This window comes from Orbicella franksi, chromosome 10 (genome assembly GCF_964199315.1).
Source record: "Orbicella franksi chromosome 10, jaOrbFran1.1, whole genome shotgun sequence".
Lineage (NCBI taxonomy): Eukaryota > Metazoa > Cnidaria > Anthozoa > Scleractinia > Merulinidae > Orbicella > Orbicella franksi.
In genome coordinates, this window is record NC_138154.1 from 26,362,129 (window position 1) to 26,385,364 (window position 23,236).

At 39.3% G+C, this 23,236-nt stretch overlaps 1 protein-coding gene across 1 annotated transcript; it reads right to left on the reverse strand.

Moving 5' to 3' along the window:
• Positions 1 to 41: 41 nt before the first annotated feature.
• LOC145501867 (alpha-1,6-mannosylglycoprotein 6-beta-N-acetylglucosaminyltransferase A-like) lies at positions 42 to 23,102 on the reverse strand. Its single transcript, XM_081481251.1, has 18 exons — positions 22,030 to 23,102; positions 19,112 to 19,251; positions 17,548 to 17,646; positions 17,280 to 17,357; positions 16,462 to 16,623; positions 15,781 to 15,944; positions 9,091 to 9,222; positions 7,734 to 7,858; positions 7,310 to 7,458; positions 6,739 to 6,810; positions 6,327 to 6,425; positions 5,406 to 5,489; positions 5,050 to 5,112; positions 4,427 to 4,543; positions 3,471 to 3,548; positions 2,379 to 2,478; positions 2,231 to 2,288; positions 42 to 1,505 (listed from the first exon to the last, which is right to left on the reverse strand). The coding sequence occupies exons 1-18, from the start codon at positions 22,136 to 22,138 to the stop codon at positions 1,307 to 1,309; spliced, it is 2,028 nt and encodes a 675-aa protein (XP_081337377.1). The 5' UTR covers positions 22,139 to 23,102; the 3' UTR covers positions 42 to 1,306.
• Between the last annotated feature and the right edge of the window lie 134 nt (positions 23,103 to 23,236).

Genomic DNA, 23,236 nt, shown 5'->3' on the forward strand with positions numbered 1-23,236 from the left:
GCATGGTGCAGATGCACTGGTCTTTTTTTTCAGTGAAATCGAACCGCTAGTATTTTCACCCGGAACACTGACGGGAAGGGAGAGGAGGGAGACTGGAAAAGAGCTCCCTCCCCCCCTCACAACAACCCTACCCCGTTTACTGATAGGTTAAATGAGGCGCGCTTTCATTTCAACCAAAAAGTTCCGGAAATTCAGTGATAAAAATCAAATGGAATAGAAATTCCCGGTAACAAATATCGGAAGCTCCCAGCGGTTGTCCTCTTTGCCGGAAATTGTGCAAGAAGCTGTTCCACTCGCTACTGAAAATTTTCGAAATGCAACTCGGAAATTTTGGTCGAATGGAAAGCGTCGGAAGATAATAACGACAATGCATAGAGTTGACAAAAATCACGCAGCACGCGAGCGCAGATCAGAGTCTAGCCGACACCTACGAAAATTAGGACTGGGTTTTTCACAAACCATTAACACATCATTAAAGGATGTTTATTTCTGTGTCTTCACGCAGTTGATTCCTCTTTTAATCCATTGACCACGAGACTGCATGCAAAATCCGCTAAATCACTCTTATGATCTCTTGCGTAAGGCGAATGCTCATGTTTGTATATGTAATACAAAAAGGACTAAATGCAGCCCAATTTGGAAAGAGGAAAGGTCTGGATGAAAAAATCTGAGGACTGCAAAATTTGGCAGTTAGAGGAGTTTTTTTTTTACTTCAGTTATTTCCAATTTGGACGAATGAAGTTGTCCAGATCTTACCTGGTAAATTATACTGCATCCAGAACTGCAGGGGCGGATTTACGGAAGGTAGATTAGGTGGCTAGCCACCCCGCATTTGGAGAAAGACTGTGAGAAAGACTGTGAGTATTATGGCAGAAATAAAAGCACCTCCCTGGACAGGTACCTCATTGTCATTACAAGTAACTTTATTCTAGCTAAAATAGCGATAAAAATACGTCATTCTCTAACGGTTACAACAGTTAGCAAGAGTAACGAGAGTCCGCACGCATGCTCAATTGATCCTGCAACCGCAAGGTACCAGCCACTTCCCCTTGAAAATTCCTGGATTCGTTCCTGAACTGTCCAGTTAACTATTAATTTGGGCAGTATCCAAATTAACAATTAAATTGTACAGTTTGTAAAATTAACAAAAAGCCTTGCATGGGATTTTGGCTGAAAATATAATAAGTTTCTTTATTTTTATCTAGCATGTGTTTGGCATCAACGAACTCGATGACGTTCTTTCGGCGGAAACTCGCCTTTGCGCAAACTGTAGCGCATAATAGACTAGATTCCAAGTAACAAAATATCAATCACAGTTCTTACAAAATGCCACTTGTTGAGGCTTGTAATCTCGACATGGACACAAGCGAATGCGTGCTGGATCTTTAGCTACACAACTGAATAAAAGCGGCATTGCTTGAAATGTACATGACTGGTCAGCGGGATTGTATGAAGGCGCATGAAGAGTTTCCTCCTTGGCTTGTTTTCCACAGGATACTCCCAACCTGTGCAAGAGGAATGAAACAGCTACATGTAATGGAGTGGCTTCCAGCGTCACTTAAAAGCATGGAATAGCAAAGGAATGTTCCAACATAAACCAGGAGCCTGCATAAACCCATAGTGCATATTAAGTGCCACAAGTGGACCAATAATTGTGTTTTAATTAACTGACTTTTTTGAAAGTTTACTTTTCTTGGGTTCTTGGGCCATGATTAAATCTTTCCATATTTTCGTAACGGGGCTTATGATCCTGGAACTAGGCTAATGCAGATTTTGGTTTCCAGTGATTTGTTCTAACGCGCTTAATAGCCTCATTAAGACAATGGTAACGAAACGTAGCCAAACAGAAAGTTTAATGAGCAATGAAACTTAATAGTCTTTTCTAGGGCGTTACGTGAGAGACGGCAGCGAACAAAGAAGAGAGAGACTTAGTGCAAGGAGCGAACAAACGTGGCGCTACCCCCCCCCCCCTTCCCCCATTTTTTTGGGCCCCGTTTTTCGCGTTGCGCGCCAACTAACTTTGCAAATTGTAAACAACTACGGATGGGCCAAACTTTTATCTCAAAATGAGAACCACAACGGGTATCATTTCAAATTTCTATTGCACTTAGAACTGATGGATATCTTTACATATTCATGTAAAGGATTTTTCGGACACCAATAGACCTTTCGACATTGTCCTCGGCATCACCACGCTTGCATGACAATTACTAAGAAACACACCACTTACTTTTGGAACTCCTCTGCTGAATTAATGTAATTGAAAAAGGATGGCTCACAAATAAAGCCTGAAAGATGTAAATACTATTTTAATGAACAAGCGATTACAAAAAAAAAAAGATTTAAAGAAAGAGAAACCTGACTGAATTTCATCATACCACTTTTCCCGCATGCGTCTTTACACGAGTCGCCATTTGAACCTAATGTTAAGTGCATTTCTTTCAACGGTGGCCATTGCTCTCCATGTTCGCAAAAATCCTAGAAAAAAAAAAACATAAATGGTATATTAGCTTCATAAAATCCACCTTTGATCTGTAACTAGTAGTTGAATTTTAAACTCTTTCCTATTAACGCCCTTAAATTCAGACAGATCTGTCGGGAAACGAAAATAATTCGTAAAAATTTCCGTTTCATCCGATCACCGCAAAATTTGGCTGAAAGACTGGGAAGGAAATTATCATTCTCTCTGCATATTTTGGGGGAACATACTTTAATTCTAGGTATATAAGCAAAGTGAACAGTTACTTTACATTTCAAAATCATGCAAGTTTTGGCCACTGTCTTTGGTGGAAACAAACCAAACCGGGAGCAGCTGTAACTTGATTGCGCTGCAGTTTGGGACGAAATAGCATATGGTTACGAATGACTGTTTCTTTCTCGTACATATACATACAACATAATTTTCAGGGTCGGAGTATTTCTAAAGTGCCCTAAATGGTTAAAGGTCCTCACCGGCGCTTTATGCAGATTTCTCTAGCATAAATAAAGCGAATGGGACAACAAGGCAGCTAGGGTACTGTGTAGTCACCCCTGGACCTATCAGCTCCACTCCCGGATGGACTTGAATGGAGACTGAGTCATTATCCAAGTGTCTTGCCTAAGATCACAACACAGCTACCTCCTCCTCCTCCCCTCCCCTCCCCCCGGATGCCGTGATCGATCCAGAGTCAAACACGCTAACCCTTGGAATACTTCACCTGTTGCTTATTGTTGTTTCGAAGAACCACAAATTTTCATATTGAGTCTTAACCCGTTTGAAGAAAAAATTACCAGCTGTGTCACCCAATTGCTTCTTTCAATAGGGCCACTATGTAAACTACTGGGCCACCAGTAGTCAATTAATGTTGACCCTCGTAAAATAAAGTCTTCTTCTTCACGCATTAGGTTAAGTTTATAATGTACTTTAATTTGCAAGTACTCTCTCCTTATTACCAATTGAATATGATAATTACACCAGCTGTCATACTAACCAGCTTCTCTGTAAAGATGTTGACCCGTTCTAGCATGCCTTTTGGAGTCCATTCATACGGAAGAAATGGCTTTACCGCCTAAAATAACGGGAAGAAATGTATGAAATGACTCGATTACTTGCTGGTCAAATTAGAATAGACAACTCGCGCGCACGAATGCGGGTGCAGTGGAGGGTTTACGTAGAGTGATATGTGAAAATTCTATCAAAATTGCACAAGTTCTTAGCTTAGGCGAGTGCAATCATTATTTGAAAGAATCTTCAAATATGATCGTTCACGAGTACATGCAGTGCAAATTCTCAACCTCTCAATCTTTCATATGATAACTCATGATCGATTATTATATGAGCAAGATAATTACACACGCGCTCGCTTAAATTTGCAATAGCACTTTAAAAGACATGCGACCGTGGCAATCAGAAATCCCGAACGCACGTAAAATTCTAGAGTGTCAAGGCTTATCACTCGCTTCGCGAGTGTCTTACCGTGATGAGTTTGGCGCACACTCGAGTGCCCTCACACTCGACTTAAATCCTGAAAAAATGTTTAATTACTCGTGTAGTGCACGATCCTGAATATGCATGGCTTCATTGTAGCTTCTCACTGGCTAATTTGAGGATACTATAGCCCTCGTACCCCCCCCCCCCCTCCCCTCTCTGGGGGCAGGGGGATTCTCCCGGAAAAATTGGGTGAGAGTGTGCGCGCTTTTCAACCCTTTTACCCTTTTTAAGACCAAAATCTGCGATTTTCCCTACTCTGTTTATGACCTGACCAAACATTCGTTACCCTATTTAGGACCTGACCCTTAAATTAATACCCTGTTTCAGACCTGCTTATAATAGACTGTTTTCGATATATTAAAATTCAGCTTGGCGACGAGACATTCCAAAGATTTCTTTTTGATCAGTTTTTTTAGAACGAGACTAAAGAAAGCTGCAATTAAGTTTATTCGTTACCTCTGATGACAATATTTCTTTCACTGTAGATTCCACTAATTCAAGATTATTGACATCAATGGTATATACATGCGGCTTGCCAATGAATGTTTCCATATATGGGTGCTGTGACGTCAACTAGAGTGGAAAATGGCGAAAATGACATATGTCGCAGAAGGAACAAGCACTGGTTTATGTGGATACGACAATTTAAAACAATAATAGTAATAAACATAATAATGATAATGATAATGATAATGATAATAATAAAACAATAGCCGTCATGAAGGCAATCCCTCTGCAGTAGCTGTGGAAGATAATGCCCCCGTGGCGAGTGATGAGGTAGCTGTCCACAATGATAAAGAACAACTAAATGATCCCAACGTGCCGGAGACCCCTCAACACACCAATGATGGAGATGCTTGTTCCTTCCTTTCTGCTAGTAATCCAGCAGACTTATGACTGCCCTAGGCTCACGGATTGAACTCGGCACCATAAGTTAAAAGCGGCAAGACTTTAAGGATTTATAATAATAATAATAATAATAATAATAATAATAATAATAATAGCAATAATAATAATAATAATAATAATAATAGCTGGTTTAAGATTAAAAAAGATTATGTAAAGATGAAAGTACCAACCTTCCGATAAGTTGGCTTTCCTTCGAAAAAGCCTGAGTTTTTTCGACTAAGCGGAGGATCTAACTGCCAAAAAGATGAAATATACACTGTTAAGTATGTGAAACGCATAATATGCTTTAGGTTTCAGCATAGCGCAGTGCAGCATACCATACGATTTTGTTGCACCACCGTCAACCCCTCCCCTGGATCCTCCTCTATTTATAATGTATATATAGGAGAATTACATTGATGTAAGAGTTAATGGAGGCCGGTTTTCACTGGTTGGTGGCTTTTCTCAGTCCTCTTAAAACTTTAACCATCCCAGCTTTTTGTGGCGTTTCTCCGGCCGATATACCAATAGGTCCTCATAAGCTTACCTTGGGATTAATAAAAACACATCCTTGGGAAATAGCTTCGAGTGGTGCCGGCCCTTCATAGGGCTCTCCAAGGCCAATAAATATCTGCCAATTAATACAAAACACGGTACAATTCATTAGAGGTCCAGGAGTCGTAAGGGAACCACTGATCGATAATTTCTCTTGAGCATAGTGGCAATGACGAAAAGAAATAACAAATTATAATAAAATAAGTTCTTAAAAACGAATTATACATAAGATCGATAGGCGCAGTCCATACTGGTTTCCGCCGTTTTCAGATTTATTTTCAAAACGACTTCAGTTAGAAACCCAGGAAAAGGGCCTTTAAGGAGCTAAAATTCAGAACATTTCTCCGGCCTACTCTAGAAACGTGCACCTTCGGGCTCGTTATTTCGGAAAATTGACACCGTTTATCCTAGATCCGTGCTTTTTGCTCTTTACAGTCTTGTTCATACTACGGAAATCACTGAATCGTGGAAATGTATACGGGCTCGACTTTTTGTACAGCGACCACTCCTACTTTGTTTTGCTGACATGCGTGGTGAATATTAGTTCTCAAGGTCTCGCTGACCTGACTCACAGTCATCGACAACTAACACTCTTATGTGCGGAATATGCTCGCTTTGGACACAATTAGTTGTGGATAACATTTAGTTCTCTGTGACAAATAGAGTAGAAATATTGCTAGACATCACTTTATGCTACACAAACCGGGATAAGCACCGGCCTGATGGGTCACTTGGCTCGTATGCCTTCTTTACCTTCTTTTTACAAATATTCAGTCAACAACTAATGTCTAGTCTTAGGAAGCTAAACCAAACTTGCACATTTTGTGGTGTGCTATCATTAACTTAAAAACCGCTGATTGTGTGCATGCGCGTACTGCATGAAGCAACGCCATCACTATTGATCCCACAATACCTTGCTTCTTCTCAGCAGTTGCTGAAGATCGCCTGCCTTCATTACTCCATGATTAATGACGTAATCCGGCACATGATCTTGGACGTCTTTCTGTTGTTCCTGTAAAATGGGCATGAAGCTATTTTAGTATCAGCTGCAAAGTTGAACATTCGAACGTTCAGGATAACTTTTTCAAGTTGTTCTGGTAAAAACCTTTCTTACATAAATATTAAATATCAATCAGTTTAGTCGACTCGTAATTTCAGGTTTGTCCTAAGGATTTAAAACTGGTCTGGAGATAATCTAACACAACTGTACTTAATTTGTTCTTTAGTGTCCAAGGAAAGAAAGGAAAAAGGAACTATTCACTAGACCAAGTAGTCTCTGCGCTTTACTAGACGTGAAAATAAACAACGAGAGACCCGTAACTTACTTCTGTTTCATTTCCAATGGTGCCGTGTATCTCCAAGTATTTGCTAAGAGTATCGATGTAGTTTCTTCTATCCTGTGGTAATCAAAATTGAAAGATAGCTATGTTTACTTACTCTAGAAATTTACAATGTAAATATAACTTATATTACTTCTTATAAAGGGGTCCTGAAAGGAAGAATCTCTTCCCTTGGGTTAGAAATTGGAAACGAAATGCAGTTTTTGCCAATTGAATCTTGTAGTCTTTCAATAAAGGCAGGAGGGGATCCCCTCTAGCTTCGTTTTCTATTATTTAATAAATTTATGCAGGCAATTTTAAAGCCTTCTACGCGGACATACTTTCGTAATACAGAGTGAGATTGTTTGCTTACTCCCAGTTCTGATCAAACATAAATTTTTCGGCGAAAAAATATATTGCAATACTTTACAGGCCGTATATGAAATTATATGCTACTAGTCTTAACTGCTCCTGATATCAAATTGTTTTACACAGAAACACTTGACGTGGAGGTCGACAGACAAAACTACCAAAAACGAACAAGTTAACAAAAAGAGACAAGAAATATTTTGCTCACAAATAAAAACAAAGCATCTTTGGCGTACAACAAACCGATTGGTTTATCGGCTGGTTTCTTTGTATCGTTAAGCGAGGCTCCTTGGCTCGTTTCCATGGCAACTACCTTGTCGATAGCAAATCCAAGGAAGAGATTGTCAGGGCTGTGAGCTGAAGCAACAGAGAAAGAAAAAAAATCAAAGTTGTTCTTAACTCAGAGAGCGAATTAATGTCAAGGGGTTGTGTGAATGACTAGGCAGCCCACATATGCGAGTTGTGCGGGTGTTCACTAAGCAGTCAGGATCCACCACTGTGCCCTCCTACGTGGAACGAGAGGAACACTTGGAGAGTGAAATGTCTCGTACGAAGAAACTTTATGACATGTCGACCAGGCCGGTGTTAATAAATCTTAATGTAGCATTTAGCTTTCTTAAACAGTATCTTACGGAACATGGTTAGCATCTGTCGCAGTTGAATATCAAGGTTTCCAAAATCGGCCCCTTCTGATGGGTACTCGGCGTAATTAAATTCAGCCTCTGTACCGAATGAGTCCAAAATCCGTAAACTACATCTAAAAAGAGATAATGAGAACGATACCATTAGCTTTCTCCTCATCTTCTCCCACCTCCCAGACTGCAAGGAAAATGAGGAGAAAAACGAAGGAGGGAAAACAAGCGATAGCCGTTTGTTTTTTCCGGGCACGATAGATCGATTTCGTTCCCTCTTTTCTCGGCACTCTAAACACCCGAACGGAACTTTCCTTGTGAGGTTGCCAAAATTGACCGGCCAACTGGGGGACGGAAATTAAAGTGGGAAATCCACGGGAGGCAGGGGAGGAGGGACGGGAACATGGAAGAATTCCTAAGATAGCGGAAACCTGGAGAAATAGCATCAAAAAAAATTAACGATATTTTGTAATGTTTAGCAAGATAAAGAGCATAATTAACGAGGAGCGATCCTCGGGTAGCTAAAGACAGGAAAATCAGAGCTTCAGAAAATCAAATTAACAAAATCCACGATTTACCAAGTTTTTCATTCGTCTGTCCTCCCCGGGGGGACTCCCATATCAAAAGCACGGGGGTACTCGTCGGAAATTTTGAAAAAAAAAATCCAAATAGGTACCAAGATTCTGTATGGTGGGCGTGGCTTGAAATTAGTTCCCACCCCTAATAAGTACCAAGGTACCAAGATTTTTTTTCTTAGGTTATTTTTTAGAACATTTTCAATTCGATATCCAATTTTTATGAGAACGCTATTACCTTTTTAAGCTTTTTAATTTTTTTAAACATTTTAGCGTATCTTTTAAAGTAGTTAGTTTTTTATAGATATATATTATTTATACATACTCTTTTTATTTTACGTTATACAGGGCCCCCGTTGATACCAGTCCTGCGACTGAAGGGGTCACCCTGTTTAAATATCGATTATTATTATTATTATTATTATTATTATTACCAATTCTAAAAAAACACATTATCTCCTGTGACATTATTTTTGGCTCAATAACCTAAAAGGTATCGCAAAAGTTCCCACTGTGGACCTTTTGGGGCTTCAATCAATCAATTTAATCTTTATTTAACATCCTCTGAGGTACCGACCGCTTTTTAACCCCTCAAAGGTATGACGAACACTTCGGTCCTTTTTATCTGGGAATTCCCCTCGGGCTGTCCTTAGTGTCGCTGATCGTAACGATTAGAAATTTCGTTAACATCGTCAATTAGCGATGTCAAAGTAGCCGTGGATCCATGTGGCATGGTTAGCCGAGTGGATCTGCTGATTTAATGTTCTGTTCCTGTTCTGTACCTGTATTGTGACAACATGGGACCCAGGTCAACCTGAAGATCGAAGGTGCCGAGGTAGTCAGTATAAAGGAGATCAAAAGGTTTTCGTTCCGTTCGCCTTGCACAGGTGTTGTCGGGTGTTTCAACTAACGTTCTGGTGAGAAAATATATGTAAGTGATATAGTTAAAAACTGTAAATACAGTGGAGCCCCTATAATTAAGCGGCCACCTATTAAACGGCCAGTAAAATAATCAAAGTCCCGACGAGGGCTTTTCTACTGTTTTTACCTCTATTAAGCGGGCAGGCCCCTTTAAGCGGCCTTCATCCATTTGCCCGAGGATGGCCGTTTAATAGGGGTTGAACAGTACGTAATTATATTTCTCGTGTACCTTTTATTTTAGCGAGAAGCGGAAACAAACCCTTCGCTTGCAATGAATTTTCGCTCAGATTTCTTTCTCCTCTCTCGCTGTTTTACCACTTCTCTAGCCGAGAGAAAGAAGAAACGACTTTCAATTCACCAAATAACCGTGGAAAGAAAGATGAAAAGACCGCATGCCAAACTAATATAATTCGGACTGTATTATTCTATTGGAATAAATCGTTCGAGATCAGTTGGTTGAATAAGCTTTTTGCGCTCTGTTGGAATAAGAACATTTTCGTTTGGTTCCACTGATTAATTTTTTGAGAGCTTTTTTTTTTAATTGCAATACTACACTTTACGTAAAATTTTACAAAAAACTACTTACATCACTTTCTATCACTACTTACAAATTACAAATTACAATACCAATCAACATTGTTTACAACACTAAAATATAACAAACTTTTTTACAGGAGTTAATTCTAAATACCAACGATATTACTAATAGGGCCAAAAAAAAATAATAATAATAATACAACTAACAGATACAATACTACTACTGCTGCTAACACACTATTCTAACAACTGATGAAAGTAGATATGAGTGGAAAATGCCGGCACTTCTGTTGGAAAGCGTTTTGTGCTCCCGTAATAATTGAAACATGTTTTTCTACTTTTAAATTGCATCTAACCTGATTAACGTATTCTATTAAGGATGGTCGAACATTTTTGCACTTTCAAGAGTAAATGTAAAATCTACCAAGTAGTAAACAATGATTGAATAACAAGGCGTTTTTCTCTCCTTTGAGACCTAGACATTGGCAAAAAGTTAAAACTTGTGAGGCTGGTATTAAATCAACAGAGACGAAAAATTGTTTAACGCTATTCCAAAAGGCTTCTGTGATCGGGAATTCCCAGAAAAGATGAAGCAACGCTTCTTGTGCTGTTTGACAAAAACAACAAAGATTTGATTCCGAAAATTTAATTTTAAATAGAAAAGAGTTTGTAGCTATTTTCCTGTGTAGAAATTTGAAATGGAAGTTCCTTAATTTCGTGCTTAATGTACATATCCTAGGTAGTAGATCAATTGACTCCCAGTCCAAACTTTCCACATCGGCGAGTTCACAGTCTCTAATCCATTTCTTTTGGCTTTTTTCTGGGGGAGTACATTTTTTGGTCATGAGGATTTTGTAAGCTACCTGACTTGGTTTGTTGGACTTAAGCAGTACATTTTCTAGAATTTTTTCTGCTGGCAATGTCAATTTCAGAGATCTAGTAGCACTCCTGATAGCCGAGGATACTCAACAAAATTCAAGGAACGAAACTGGAAAACAAAACTTATCTTTGAAACAACTGTAAGACATATTTCTTGAATCACTTGTCATCAGATCGTTAATTTTCATCACCCCTGCATTAGCCCAGTGTATGAAATATTGTCTTGCCTGCGATTCTGATCATTGAGTTATTCCAAATATGACCAGCACTGAAATTAGCTTGAGAGGCAAAGGAATCCCTACAATTTAAGTCCGTCCACAGTTCAATAAGTTCCTGGATGAAATCATCTTTTAAATGAAGTTTTTTGGCATCTTTTGGTGCCAAATTACCGAGAAAAACTAATTTCCCGCCTACCTTAGATAAATGAAAGTCGAAAAAGCACTTCTATTTAGATTTGCAGTCGTTTGAAATATACGTAAGTATCCATGAAATTTTCAAGGCTTTATTAAATTCTATTATGCCTAGTATCTTCTGTCCTCCATCCTGGTAATCTGCTATCATTTCAGTCCGCTTAATTTTGTCGCCCTTGTTATCCCAAAGAAATTTAAAAAGAAGATTGTTTGTTTCTTTGAGCGATTTTGAACATGACGTTGTTGATGACAGAATATAAACAAATTGTGATGCAGCTAGAGCCTTAATAACTGCAATTTTACCAATTAAAGTTAATCTCTTGTTTCTCAATTATTTAAGATATCCTCTACCTTACGAACCTTCTCTTCGTAATTCTTCTTCTTACTTTCTTCACAATCAATGCAGAACCAAACACCTAAAGCCTTAACCTTGCCATCCACCCATTTCAGATTTTTATCAGAGCATATAATCTGGTTGGATCCTTTCTTGGAGCCGATCCAAAGAGCTTCAGTTTTTTTCAATGTAAGGCGATAGCGGACACCCCTGCCTTACACCTCGACTTAATTCAAAGAAACCCGCTGACCAACCGTTATTTATAACACAGCTTTGAATATCACAATAAAACAAATTGATCGACTTAATTAAAGAAGAGCCAAAACCAAAATGGTGGAGTGTTTACTCAACAAATGCCCATTCGAAGGCTTTCTCAAAGTCAACAAACAGAAGTAACCCGGAAATATTCGTTGATTCTGTGTATGAGATGACCGTAGACATTGTTAATCAAGCAAATGTTTTCTGCAATAGATCGTCCTTTCAAGAAACCCGTTTGGTCGTTGTCTACTAAATTTTGCAAAACAGCCTTGAGACGTGAAGCAATCGCCTTGGATGTAATTTTGTAGTCATAGGTTAATAAAGTTATGGATCTCCAGTTTTTCAGTTCTTGTAGTGCTTTGTCTTTCTTTGGGATAAATGAAATGAGGGTTAAAGCAAACTTACCCTTCTGATGGCTTTTGTTAAGACAACGTATAAGAAAAAAAGAGACATCCTTCGAAAAAAAACTTTATAAAATTCGGCAGGAAGGCCGTCCGTTCCGGGCGATTTACCGGGTTCCATTGTTTTTAGTGCCTCTAAGCATTCTTTTTCAGTCAATAGTCCTTCGCATTTTTGCTTATCAACATCATTAAGGGAAGGGTATTCCTGGCCGAAAAACAAGTTGTCAGAACATGACGTCACCGTGGGTTTTTTTGAGGCGTAAAGCCGACTATAAAAAGAATTGCATTCTTTTAAAATATCTGGGTCGTTTGTAGCATATGAACCGTTGCTCGTCTTAATCTGCGTTATTGATTTCCTCTTACAGTGTCTATTTTCTAAATCCAAGAAATATTTGCTATTTTTCTCACCTTCGTTGTACCATCTGACCGTATATCTAATTATGGCCCCTTTTGTTTTGTTCTGTATAATATTTTCCAATTCGTTTTTCTTGCACTTTATTTGTTCCTTAAGGACATCTTTATTGTTTACGCCCTGTTCTAATTGCTCTTCTATAGGGCGGTTAGTGCACTTTCAATATTGGCCTCTTCATTTTTCATCTTCTTCATTTTGACTTTGGAATATTTCATTGAGGCATCTCGAATTTTAAGTTTTATCATGTCCCACAGTAACACTTCATCGACTTCTTCATCGCTTTCGTACTCACTGGCTGTTCCGGCTACTGTTGACTTGATAGTGTTGACGTAATCAACTTCACTCAAAAGTGCGGAATTTAATTTCCAGAAACCGGGTCATCTGGGATTGGAATTGTAATTGATGTCAATTTTACATAAAGAGTGGTCTGTTTTGTACGCCGGAAGAATATCAGCATTTGAAATTCTTCCAGCGATGCTTAAACTAACCAAAAAGAAATCTAGACGGCAATGCACTTCTGGTCTGTTCCTTCTCCAAGTATATCTTTTTGCGTCGGGGTTTAAATCTCTCCATATGACCGTCAAATCCAAATTGGTCCTGAATATATTTGAGCTCTTTAAGAGAACTCCAGTGTGTCGTTTGTTTCCCACCTGTTTTGTCTTTTGAAACATCCAAAACAAGGTTGAAATCTCCGCCCATAATAATTTCATCACATTTAAAAGGCAGCATCTGTTCACTCACATTTTTAAAGAAAGCTGGATCATCTGTGTTTGGAACATAAATGTTGCAGAGAGTCAAGGTCAGCTCACCAACTTCCAAATCAACAATAATGAATCTGCCCTCTTTATCACAAAGCTGCCTCAAAAGTTTAAAAGAAAAGTTGTTGTTGAAAAGAATGGCGACACCTACCGGCTTTGTTATTCGCCAAACCACTGAATAAAGCTGTATAACCCCACTCAGCAGCCCAAACCCCAGAAGACTTTTCCGTACAATGAGCTTCTTGCAACATGTAAATAGAAATTTTTTTCTTTTTGAGCCAGTGGAATACTTCGCTTCTTTTTTCATTATTAACCAAGCCTCGAACATCGAGCGAAGATATGGTTATTTTAGACATCTAAAAATAAAACAACTTAGGTAAATGTGACTAGATACTCCGATATTTGCATAAGTTATTTGTAAGATCTTAGGCCCTTTCGCGTAACTTACCCAACTAATATAAATAAAAGACAAGAAAAAACGAATAGTTACATAAATTGATGAAAACATAAAAATATACTTAGTTTGGGTCCGGCTTCAGTAAAGGCTCCAGTAAAGACACATGTAAATGATCACGGTTGCGGCAAGTCTGTCTTGAGTTACTCGAGGCACTGTATTTATGCTGTCTCTGGATATTGTACACTTGGTCTTTATCTTATACCATTAATGTACGGTTTATCGTAAACCAGTTTTGTGTCTTGCCCCTCCTTCTTTGCTTCTTTCATCACTTTGACTAAACCCTTCCGTATTTCAACGATCTCTCTCGGAAAATCCTGTGAAATGCCATAATTTGTTTCCGCCACTGTACGGGCACTTGATAGTAGAGAGGCTAAGCATGACGTTAACGGCAGAAGGCAAACGGCAAAGACAACTTCCGATTTTGAGTTCTTTTCTTCTAATCCGCAAATAAAGCTCACAAAAATGGAATAACGTCTCCTACTATTCATTGCAAATACAAATAATTTCACTCTACTGTACACACAGCTGAAGAGAGGCGGCAAAAGTTTCATTTTTGCCGTTTGCCGTAAACGTCATGCTTAACCTCTGTAGTATGCGCTCTTTATCTTTGTGAAAGCTAAAATTTAGCAACGATCGGAAGCGTGGTTTGCTGTCCTCTCTGATCTTACCGAGGTGATGTGCCCGTTCAATTGGTATTTCATTGGTTTCTTCTTCTGCTATTTCTAGGTTTTGTTCCAAGAAGGTATATAGCAGAGTTTCTGTCGTGGCGCTGGATTCTTGTCACACTCCGGGAATGTTGTAGGAAATACGATTGTTCCGTCTGCTATGGCTTTCTAGCTTTATGGCGCATTCCTTCTCAACAATAGCAGCTTGTGTTAATTTATTCACATCTTCGGTGAGCTTTGATAGCGTCTTCTGTTGTGTGTCCGCTCGCTCAGTCAAGGTCGCTATGGACTTATAAGCGAAATCCAGGCTTTCTCTCAAATCAGAATTTTCTTTCTCCATTTTAGGCGCTGTTTTTCCTTGAGCTCTTCGCTTTCCTTTATTCCAGCTAAAGCGAGGTCCAGTTTACTGTTTATTTCTGCGAGCGTCGCCGCCATGTTGTTGGGCGGATTCGATTCTTCTGAATTTAAAGGTTCATCATCTGTCTGAGAGCCTCGCGTCGTTCTTCTTTTTTTGCGAGTTTCTTAACTTGTTTCCGCGTCGTTTCCCTCTTTATCTGGCATTGTGTCTAAACGTATAGAGCCGTCTTTCTACGCCATATTGATGTAGTGGTCACAGAGCTCAAAATTAACGTCCGCACACCTCGACAGCTCTTCCCCAAAAACCAGGGCTTATGCATTATAAATACATAAAGCCCTCCAAGTCAGGAGAAATCTTGTGACTCAGTGACAGACCCTTTGTTGGGCGTATCGTTTCATATCGTGTTGTCTGCGTTCTTATTTTCTAAACCGTTTACTACTACGATACTTTTTCAATCAGGGTTAATCAATATTCAACATCTTTTTTCCCAAGGAAGATTGCGCGCGATTGCGCGCAATGTCTATAAACTATTCTTATCTGCTATCTAGTCATCCCATGCATATTGTTTTACTTTATAATTGCCCTCATAGCAACAGGCTATGAAAATATGTATTCTCTTTGTCTGAAAAAAAAAAAAACGTTTTTAAACATCATTCCATGACAATTTAATTGAAAATACCTTGAAAGACAAAGTCTCCGTCCGCTCAACGTTGCAGAAATTTGAAAACGGCGCTTTCACTCTAAAGACGCATCAAATGTTTTCCATCCACACTAAGCCAGAGAAATTAAACGCAACAATCACCAGAGTCATTTTGGATTTGTGTTTGAGGAAACCTCGAGCAGGGAAATCACATTTTTATCGTGATGTCATCGTTTTACGGAAAGCTCCGTTTTCAAAATGTTCTCCGTCCTCACTAGAATGCCAAGCCGGCGTTTCAAATTCCTCCGCTTTGAAGAGCGTTTTCGAAAAGCTTTGTTTTCGTGACGGATTAGTGTGGACGGTTGACTTAACCGTAGAAATAAAGCTGCGTTTTCATATTAATTTCTCCAAAGTTGCATGGACGGATCAAAGTCTTGCGTACCCGTTGATGAATTCTTGCTCGGAAGATAAAGTGATATTATGTCCAAGGATGTAAGAAGAAGCGATCAGATCGCTCCATTGAACCATCTCCCCCAGCGGCAAGCCGGAGTAAGCTCTCTCCAACCAATGTTCGTGATAAGCAAACGCTCCCATGTAAAAAAGTATCTGTGACGATTAGTACAAACAAAATATCAGCCGAACGAGCAGAGCGAGACTTAAGAGTTAGCTACAAATATCAAACAATAGGATTTAACACACAACTCGGGAAAAAATATTTGGTCTCATAATTTGACATTCCGAGTGGAAGTATCCTCATACAGTACTTTCACTTTGTATTTCAGCGTCACAGACTGCCCTGATAAGCACTTTTTATTAGCTCGAGTGACGTAAGCAGACCAAAGTAACTAACGCGCGTATTTGCTTTGTTCTTTGCATTTCACGCTAAGCAATTGGCATAAAAAACTCGCGTCACTTTGTCACCCAGTCAGAAGGAAAACCGAAACCAGTCTAATGCGCTCTTGTACGTTTACGATGCAAAATGATAGCAATTATTCCCATGAAACCTTGCGAAAATACAAAACAGTGGAAAACTCTGATCTCTGGGAAATCATTTGGTCTCTGATTAGCAAGCATTGTAAACTGAAGCTTTTATGTAGAGTTTACGTTACCTTTTTTAACTTACGTTTTTAACTCGACGATTCCTAAAAGCTGATTTTTCTGTTTCAAGTTGCTTTGCTGCTAGCTTCCAGTCTGGCCAAAGTCTTGTAATACGATCTCTCATCCACTGGTATTTGCTGTGGTTCATTTTTTTGAACAACTCGCTAAGATCTTCTCTCACAATTGCCTGCGAAGATAAGATCGGAACACTTTCAGAAGCAACTTTAATTTTAATTAAAGTTGGATGGAAGCTTGCTTGTTCAACTTCACTTGTTTCCACTTTTTCGACTTGTTACGTCAAAAAAGGAAAAGCAAAACAAAACAAAACAGACAGACAAACGAACCATAAAACTTAAACCTTAAAATCGTCATAAACCCGGGTGAAGTAAATAGCCATCTTTGTGTTAGAGACGTCGCATGCCATATTAGTTTTTGTATAATGAGAAAAAAATGGATTCGTTATGTCTGTGATAAGAGAGTCTCTCCAGAGATGTATCACAGTGTTGCTTCTTGGTTTCTGTTAAAACACTAGTTCGTATAGTGTGATCGTCCGGGTGAGGATAGTTCTGAACAGAACTGTTGATGGTGACCGACGTTTCGACAACCTGAGCGGAAGTCATCTTCAGAGTCAAGTGAATATTGTTATAAATCTGATCCGTTGAAAGCTTACTGAGTTTCGCCATGATGGTATTGGCTAGAAGATTCGTGTAAAGTTTGTCAGCAGTCATTGGTCGTTCCAATAAGTTCGATCGGTCTGATAATTAAAGTGTCGATTTCGTCTACTAATGTTGGCGTTGTGGCGTTCAAGTTACTACTTTTGGATTTAGCTTAAGTCAGCCATACCAGTTCTGTCGAGTGCTGTGCATCGACAGATGAGTAAAGATGTCTTCTCCATGGTAACAAAGGACACCACTTTTCCACCTGAAGAATATGAAATAATATAAAGCGAATAATTCTTTAAAAGTGGGGTATCATTAGAAAGCAACCTTATTTAGGTTACCACGAACTGTTCATATGTCAGTGACACACGTCCTTGTAAAAGCGTCAAGCATGATGGTAAATACATATTTTCCTCTTTAGACATGCTGTATTTATAATGTGCTGTATTTACCTCACTAAAGAATATGAGCAAGCTACAGTCGTCTCTGGGATCAATTCCATGACGGTCCACGTAACATTTTCGGTCAGAAGACCACATGAGCCTCATCCACTGAAAAAATTTTAAAAAAAACTAAACAATTACAATTTAAACGATTAACTGTTTTGTGGGTAGCAGGAGGCTTGTTATTTTAACTAATAGGTTAGTAGGGGTGTAGCTTCAGCAGTTAAGTTGGACGCGCACGATGAATAACACTTACGGCAGCGCGCACTTCCGCAACAAATTTTGCACACGCAACATTGCTAATGTTTTTTGAATTGCTCCGTAGGGTCATCATTGAATTTTAAATGCCCAAACAAATATAATTTTTTTTACTGTTTTTATGGCTTTGTTTCTGATTTTCTTGAATTTCCTTCAGTGAAATCTTCCAACATTTTTACAACATATCGCTTCCAGGGGGATACCAATTTTAAACACGAAAAAAGTAGGGTAAAGGCAGCTTTTTCGATTTTTTCAATTTTATGTCTTTTACTGCTTCAAAAAACCTGGTCTTATAGATTTCCCAGCAAAGCGAGCTCCGACTAAAGTAAAAGATTTATTATCAATCTGCCAAATTTATCGGGATTTCACCGAAGGAAACGCAAGAAAATTCACTGTCAGTTTTGCTTTTTGTGCTCATGTTGACGTCATAAAATATTCAAAAACGCTGACGGTTTCCTTCGAGCGCGTGCAGATTACTTGAGCTTTCGTCCTCAGCGCGCGCGCGATCGTAAAACTATAGGGAGCCACCTTAAGCTGATTTACGCGCAGTTACTATAGTTTGTAGCCTTAAGAATACTATTTTAGTTGTTGGAAGTTTCTTTAAATGTGTATTCAGTTATTTAAGGCTTTTTCCGCGCGTATTTGTTACGCGTGCACGCTACTTTTGTTTCTAAATCTTTCACGTAAGTTCTAGTTCTAGGTTTTTCATTAGCAAGATCAATTGACGCAGGATCTTTCAATTTACCGCAAGAGCATAAGTTTCTCCAAGTCTATTATTAAACATTCGTTGTTATTGTTATTATTGTTTATCCTTGTTCTGGTGATTAAGGCAGCGCCAAGTTCTCGCGGGTGTTTATAAAGGTTTTAAGAATTTAAATAAACAGCAGTTTGGGAACGTTGAACTTAATCACTGGAGCAATAAGGGGTCAGGTTGATAGCCGAGTTAGTACATTGGCAAGCATAGGTTGAACATATGAAAATAGGTTACTAGCTATGTAGGTAGGTCAGGCTGGGTAGGTAAGTACATGTAGGGAGGTATAGTGTGGGTAGTATGCATAGGAACGTGTGCGGATAAGTAGATAGGAGTCGGCAGGTAGTTAAGAAGGTTGGTAAGTGAGGATTAGTAGCAGGGTGGGTTGGGTAGGTAAGTAGATAGGTAGGCAGGAGGTAAGTAGGTATAGGTAGGTAGGAAGGTAACCAGCAGGCTGGTAGGTAGAAAAGTAAAGGACATTTATCTCCTGAGTTTTTAAACTCTGCACAGTCTTCCATCTCTCGCTAGACTAAGCAGCACTTATTACTTCATTCTTTAGTTTACCTCGACCTTGTATTTACATAGTGGATATAACCAGTCGCCAGGAATGGTACAGTTTTTTACCCGCGGAGCGTGGAATAGTCTCTCGTGTAGCGATACACCCAGTTCGTTAGCTGTTTCTTTTGTTTCAAAACTCCACAATTCTGCAAGCCAAACAGAGGAATATTAATAATGTGTTATCGTCTGTCCAATGGTCTATCTTTAGATTTGAGTTCCAATGAACCTTGGTAAAAATTATTTTGTTTATTTGATGGTCCATTTGACACTAAATGAAGTGACCTGTGTCGAGGGTAACGGTAAATTTTCAGTTTCCCAAAAATCAATTTTATTTCTTGAGGCGAAGCAGATAGAAGCCGGCCGGATATTCGAGAGAAATAACCGTTTTCCACTGGTAAAGACACCACGGATGTTTGCCATTATGCCAGACCGACCGGTCAGAGACCAGCGGGACTAACCGAGAAAATTGGAAGGACATTTTCCAATCAAACCGGGCCAGCCAAGAGGAATGGCTCTTACCATGTTTTATTCCTTTTTCGAATTCTCTACATAAGTGAAGAGAAGTAGGGCAATGAACAGGTTCCTTTGGGGTGATCTGAATCAGGATCAGTGATCCAAGATCACTCGGATCATGGTGCATAAAAGGAACCGACGAATCCACTCTGGTTACACGACGGATTCATCGGTTCCTTTGATGAACTATGATCCGAATGATCTTGGATCACTGATCCTGATTCAGATCACCCCAAAGGAACGCACCCAAATAAATCTACCTATTTTCACGAATTTACGTTATCAATAAGTGAAAATCACTTTATAAACACCGACTTTAATCACCTCCAAATTTTATCTGGATGGACTACTCCGGGACAATTGGCACCGCACGTGTAAACCAGCTGGGATTTCAGTGCGATTCTAATGTGATATATCGCCGCGATATCGCAGGAGTTTCGAACGTGCTCGAAGCCTGACCCAGTTTCGCGACGTTTGGCTATTAAAAAGGTAACAACCATGACCCAGGAGGGACCCCTCGGAAGGTTCTTTTTTCTGCGACGCGAGACTGAACATAGCCTACGGACGCAGACGTATTTCCGGCTGTCACTTGGTTCCGCCGAAAAATAACGTCTGCGAACCCGAGCCAGGGAAAGATTTCTGTGACGTAATGACTTTTGTTTCTCCTTGGCCAATCAGATTCCATGATAGAATAAAACTCGAGTGCTCCTCGCAGCGAATACCTCGCGCAGTGGCTCTGGGGTTATTTGAGCTAAACTGTGATTGGCTAAGAATTTCTACGTCACAGAAATCGTTTTCTGGCTCGGGTTCGCAGACGTTATTTTTCGGTGGAACCAAGTGACAGCCGGAAATACGTCTGCGTTCGCAGGCTAGACTGAACAAGGACAAAGACCGACCTAGAAACAGCCGTGGATCGTTCAAGAAGAACTAATACTTCTAATTGGGATGAGGTAAAAATGCCCTTGCTCGTGCCAGAAGAGCTCGAATGATTACAAGAGGAGCTATGGAGGAGAATCGGGGAAGCCATGAAGGGCAATGGGGGAGACTTTCACTGGTATGTCTTCATTAAACACTGACAATAGCAATGGCAATGCACAAACAAGCAACAGAAACGTTCCTCTTCATCCATGTGGTACAGTTTACTAAGTAGTGCAGCAAAGCAAAAAAAAAAAAAAGAAAAAGAAAAAACCGAAGGAAAACCCATTTATCACGACGCCATTTTGTAACCAAAGCTTGCGCCCCTACTCTGTAGCGAAACGGCTGCGCAAAGTTACCGTTTTTTGGACGGCGCGACGAAAAATTGTATTAAAATGCACGACAAAAAATGGCCTGTGTAAACGGACCTTTAGTAAAATTGCCTTACATAAGGCGCAACCTAAAATCATCTTACTGGCCGAGTCTGCGATGTTGCTTGATTTTTATGCATATGTGCCAGTGAAACCAGACTTTATAAGACAAGAAAATTCTAGCCAAACAATAATGCCGATTGTCTGCAATATTTCCGGTATTCAACGATACCTATTTCACCATTCTCACTCCTGGCTTTAAAGAAAACGAACTGGATCAGAGCTCGACTGCGGATCGTTAGGACAGTGAAATATTTTAAGGAGGTTGTGTGTAGATCCTATGTGTGCAAAATAAATGTAAACAAATCTTGCAAATTTCAAGACAGCAGATTAACAGCAAGGGAAGCTAGGGCCGGGTTGTTCCGGAAGAGCCCGATTAAGCTAACCCAGAATTATTAGCGAGAGTTTTGATTTCAATTTTGTAACTTTTCGTTCTGTTTATATTGTCTGTCCTTCAGTTTTGTGTTTGAATAATCTCAAACTACATAAAACATAAGTAGTAAAAAACATTTTTATACAAGAGGACAAAGACAAGAAATGATCATATTTACAGTTATATCTTTAAAAAGTTAAAAGCACCGCATGAACAACACAAAACCGTGAAATCAATATTGAAACAAAATTATCAAAATAAAAGCTGCGCGCTTTTGCATTTCATTTACGAAATATGCTATGATTAGTGCTGGATTCTAAAGGTCATAAATAATTTTATGCCTCTTCAAATGATTTTTCTATTATTAATGCTTAGTTTAAACCATTGAACGAGTAAAATTAATGGAAGACATTTTTGAAAAGAACAAAGCTAACGAAATCAAATTCATACGCCTGCCATTGACTCGGTTGTCACCAACCAAAACTCAACATGAACAATTTTCTCGTGAACAGTCGTTATATATAGCAGCGCGTGGTAAACGCTATGATTTAAACTGAATTAAATACTAATGACAAAGGCAAAGCTTTTTCTCTGTAGGTGCCATCGAAAAATATCTCCCTCACTCACGATTTTAATGTTGACTGTTTAAACCCTTCAAGGCAGTGAGAAGCCATTTATATATTAGTCCTTACCTGTCGTGGAAGCGCTGTCGAGATTATAGAAAAAAATCCAGCATTGAACTACAAGATACATCGCAATTATCCAAATTGCCAACGTGCCAAGTTTTCCTTGTCCTCTCATGCTTGCAGTCTATATTACCAGTTCATCGATATCTGCGAAGTACAGTATTTAACGACTGTTTGCAAATTTATTCCAAATAGCCTTTGTTGCCCAAACTAGCCGGGTCTTGTTTATTCTTTGAGACGTGTGATCTAACATATACAAATCCACTCAGCTTTTGTTTCAGTATTCAAATATATTTAGGAAAATGTTTCAGCTCACAGCACGGTTTCTAAGGTAACTGAGTGACCGCGGGAAACTGTGCTTTATCACGCATTCTTCATTTGCTGGAAAGACAGCTACGAACTGCCAGTGAGTATACTGAATTTCCGCTGTCCCTTATACTGTGAGACGAGCACAATCACCTTGACGTACAGTGGGACGCTGCCCGAAGCGTCCCACAATATCGACCGCTAAAATTACCCGTTAAAAAAGGCCTTTTTCGCCCATCGGACATTACAAGGAAACCAAGATAACTGAACTAAAAAATAGGATGAAAATCGTTTTACACTAAAACGCGCTTTGCGCAGGTGGGCATTGTATTCATTACTCGGCGAACTGCGAGAGGCCATGAGAGATCAAAAGTAAATTATACCTTAGCAGGGAAACCCAATAGCTAGAGGAAGGACTACAGGGAAACCAAGAACTTCTTTTCTATCAGAAAAATATTTAAAGCATGAATTTTTCGTCGCTTTTTATAAACTCCCCTGTAAGTGAAGTTGGTTCCAAGTCCCCCAATCTAACGCGATCAAAAAGCCAAGGGAAAAGCGTGGAATTAAGGATGACGTGTAACAAAAGTAAGTTTAGATAGTCATACAGACTGAGATATCAATACGTCCATATAACATGGCCTATTCTACGGTTAATTTTTTATTTGCGTTTTCACAAAATTCAACGTGGATTTGAGGTAATTTCGGGTAGAAACTACAAAATTGCGCGAATTTGTGTCACATTTACGATCATAAAATGATGCAAATATATGAAAAACCACGACGAGCGATAAGCAGAACTCAGAACAAAATGCTCTCACACACTCGTTAAACGGAAGCCGGTAAGCATCTATTGACGTTTCTTTCTAGACATGAAAGTAAAAAAATAATTGTCATTTCTGCTTGACAG

What these genes read in the sequence shown, in the direction of transcription:
- LOC145501867 (XM_081481251.1), bottom strand. Translation starts at nt 22,138, where the DNA reads ATGAGAGGACAAGGAAAACTTGGCACGTTGGCAATTTGGATAATTGCG. An exon ending in TGCTCATATTCTTTAGTGAG is followed by an intron (nt 17,358 to 17,547) that starts GTAAATACAGCA and finishes CATATTCTTCAG; the next exon opens with GTGGAAAAGTGGTGTCCTTT. An exon ending in TCAGCAGAGGAGTTCCAAAA is followed by an intron (nt 1,506 to 2,230) that starts GTAAGTGGTGTG and finishes CCTCTTGCACAG; the next exon opens with GTTGGGAGTATCCTGTGGAA.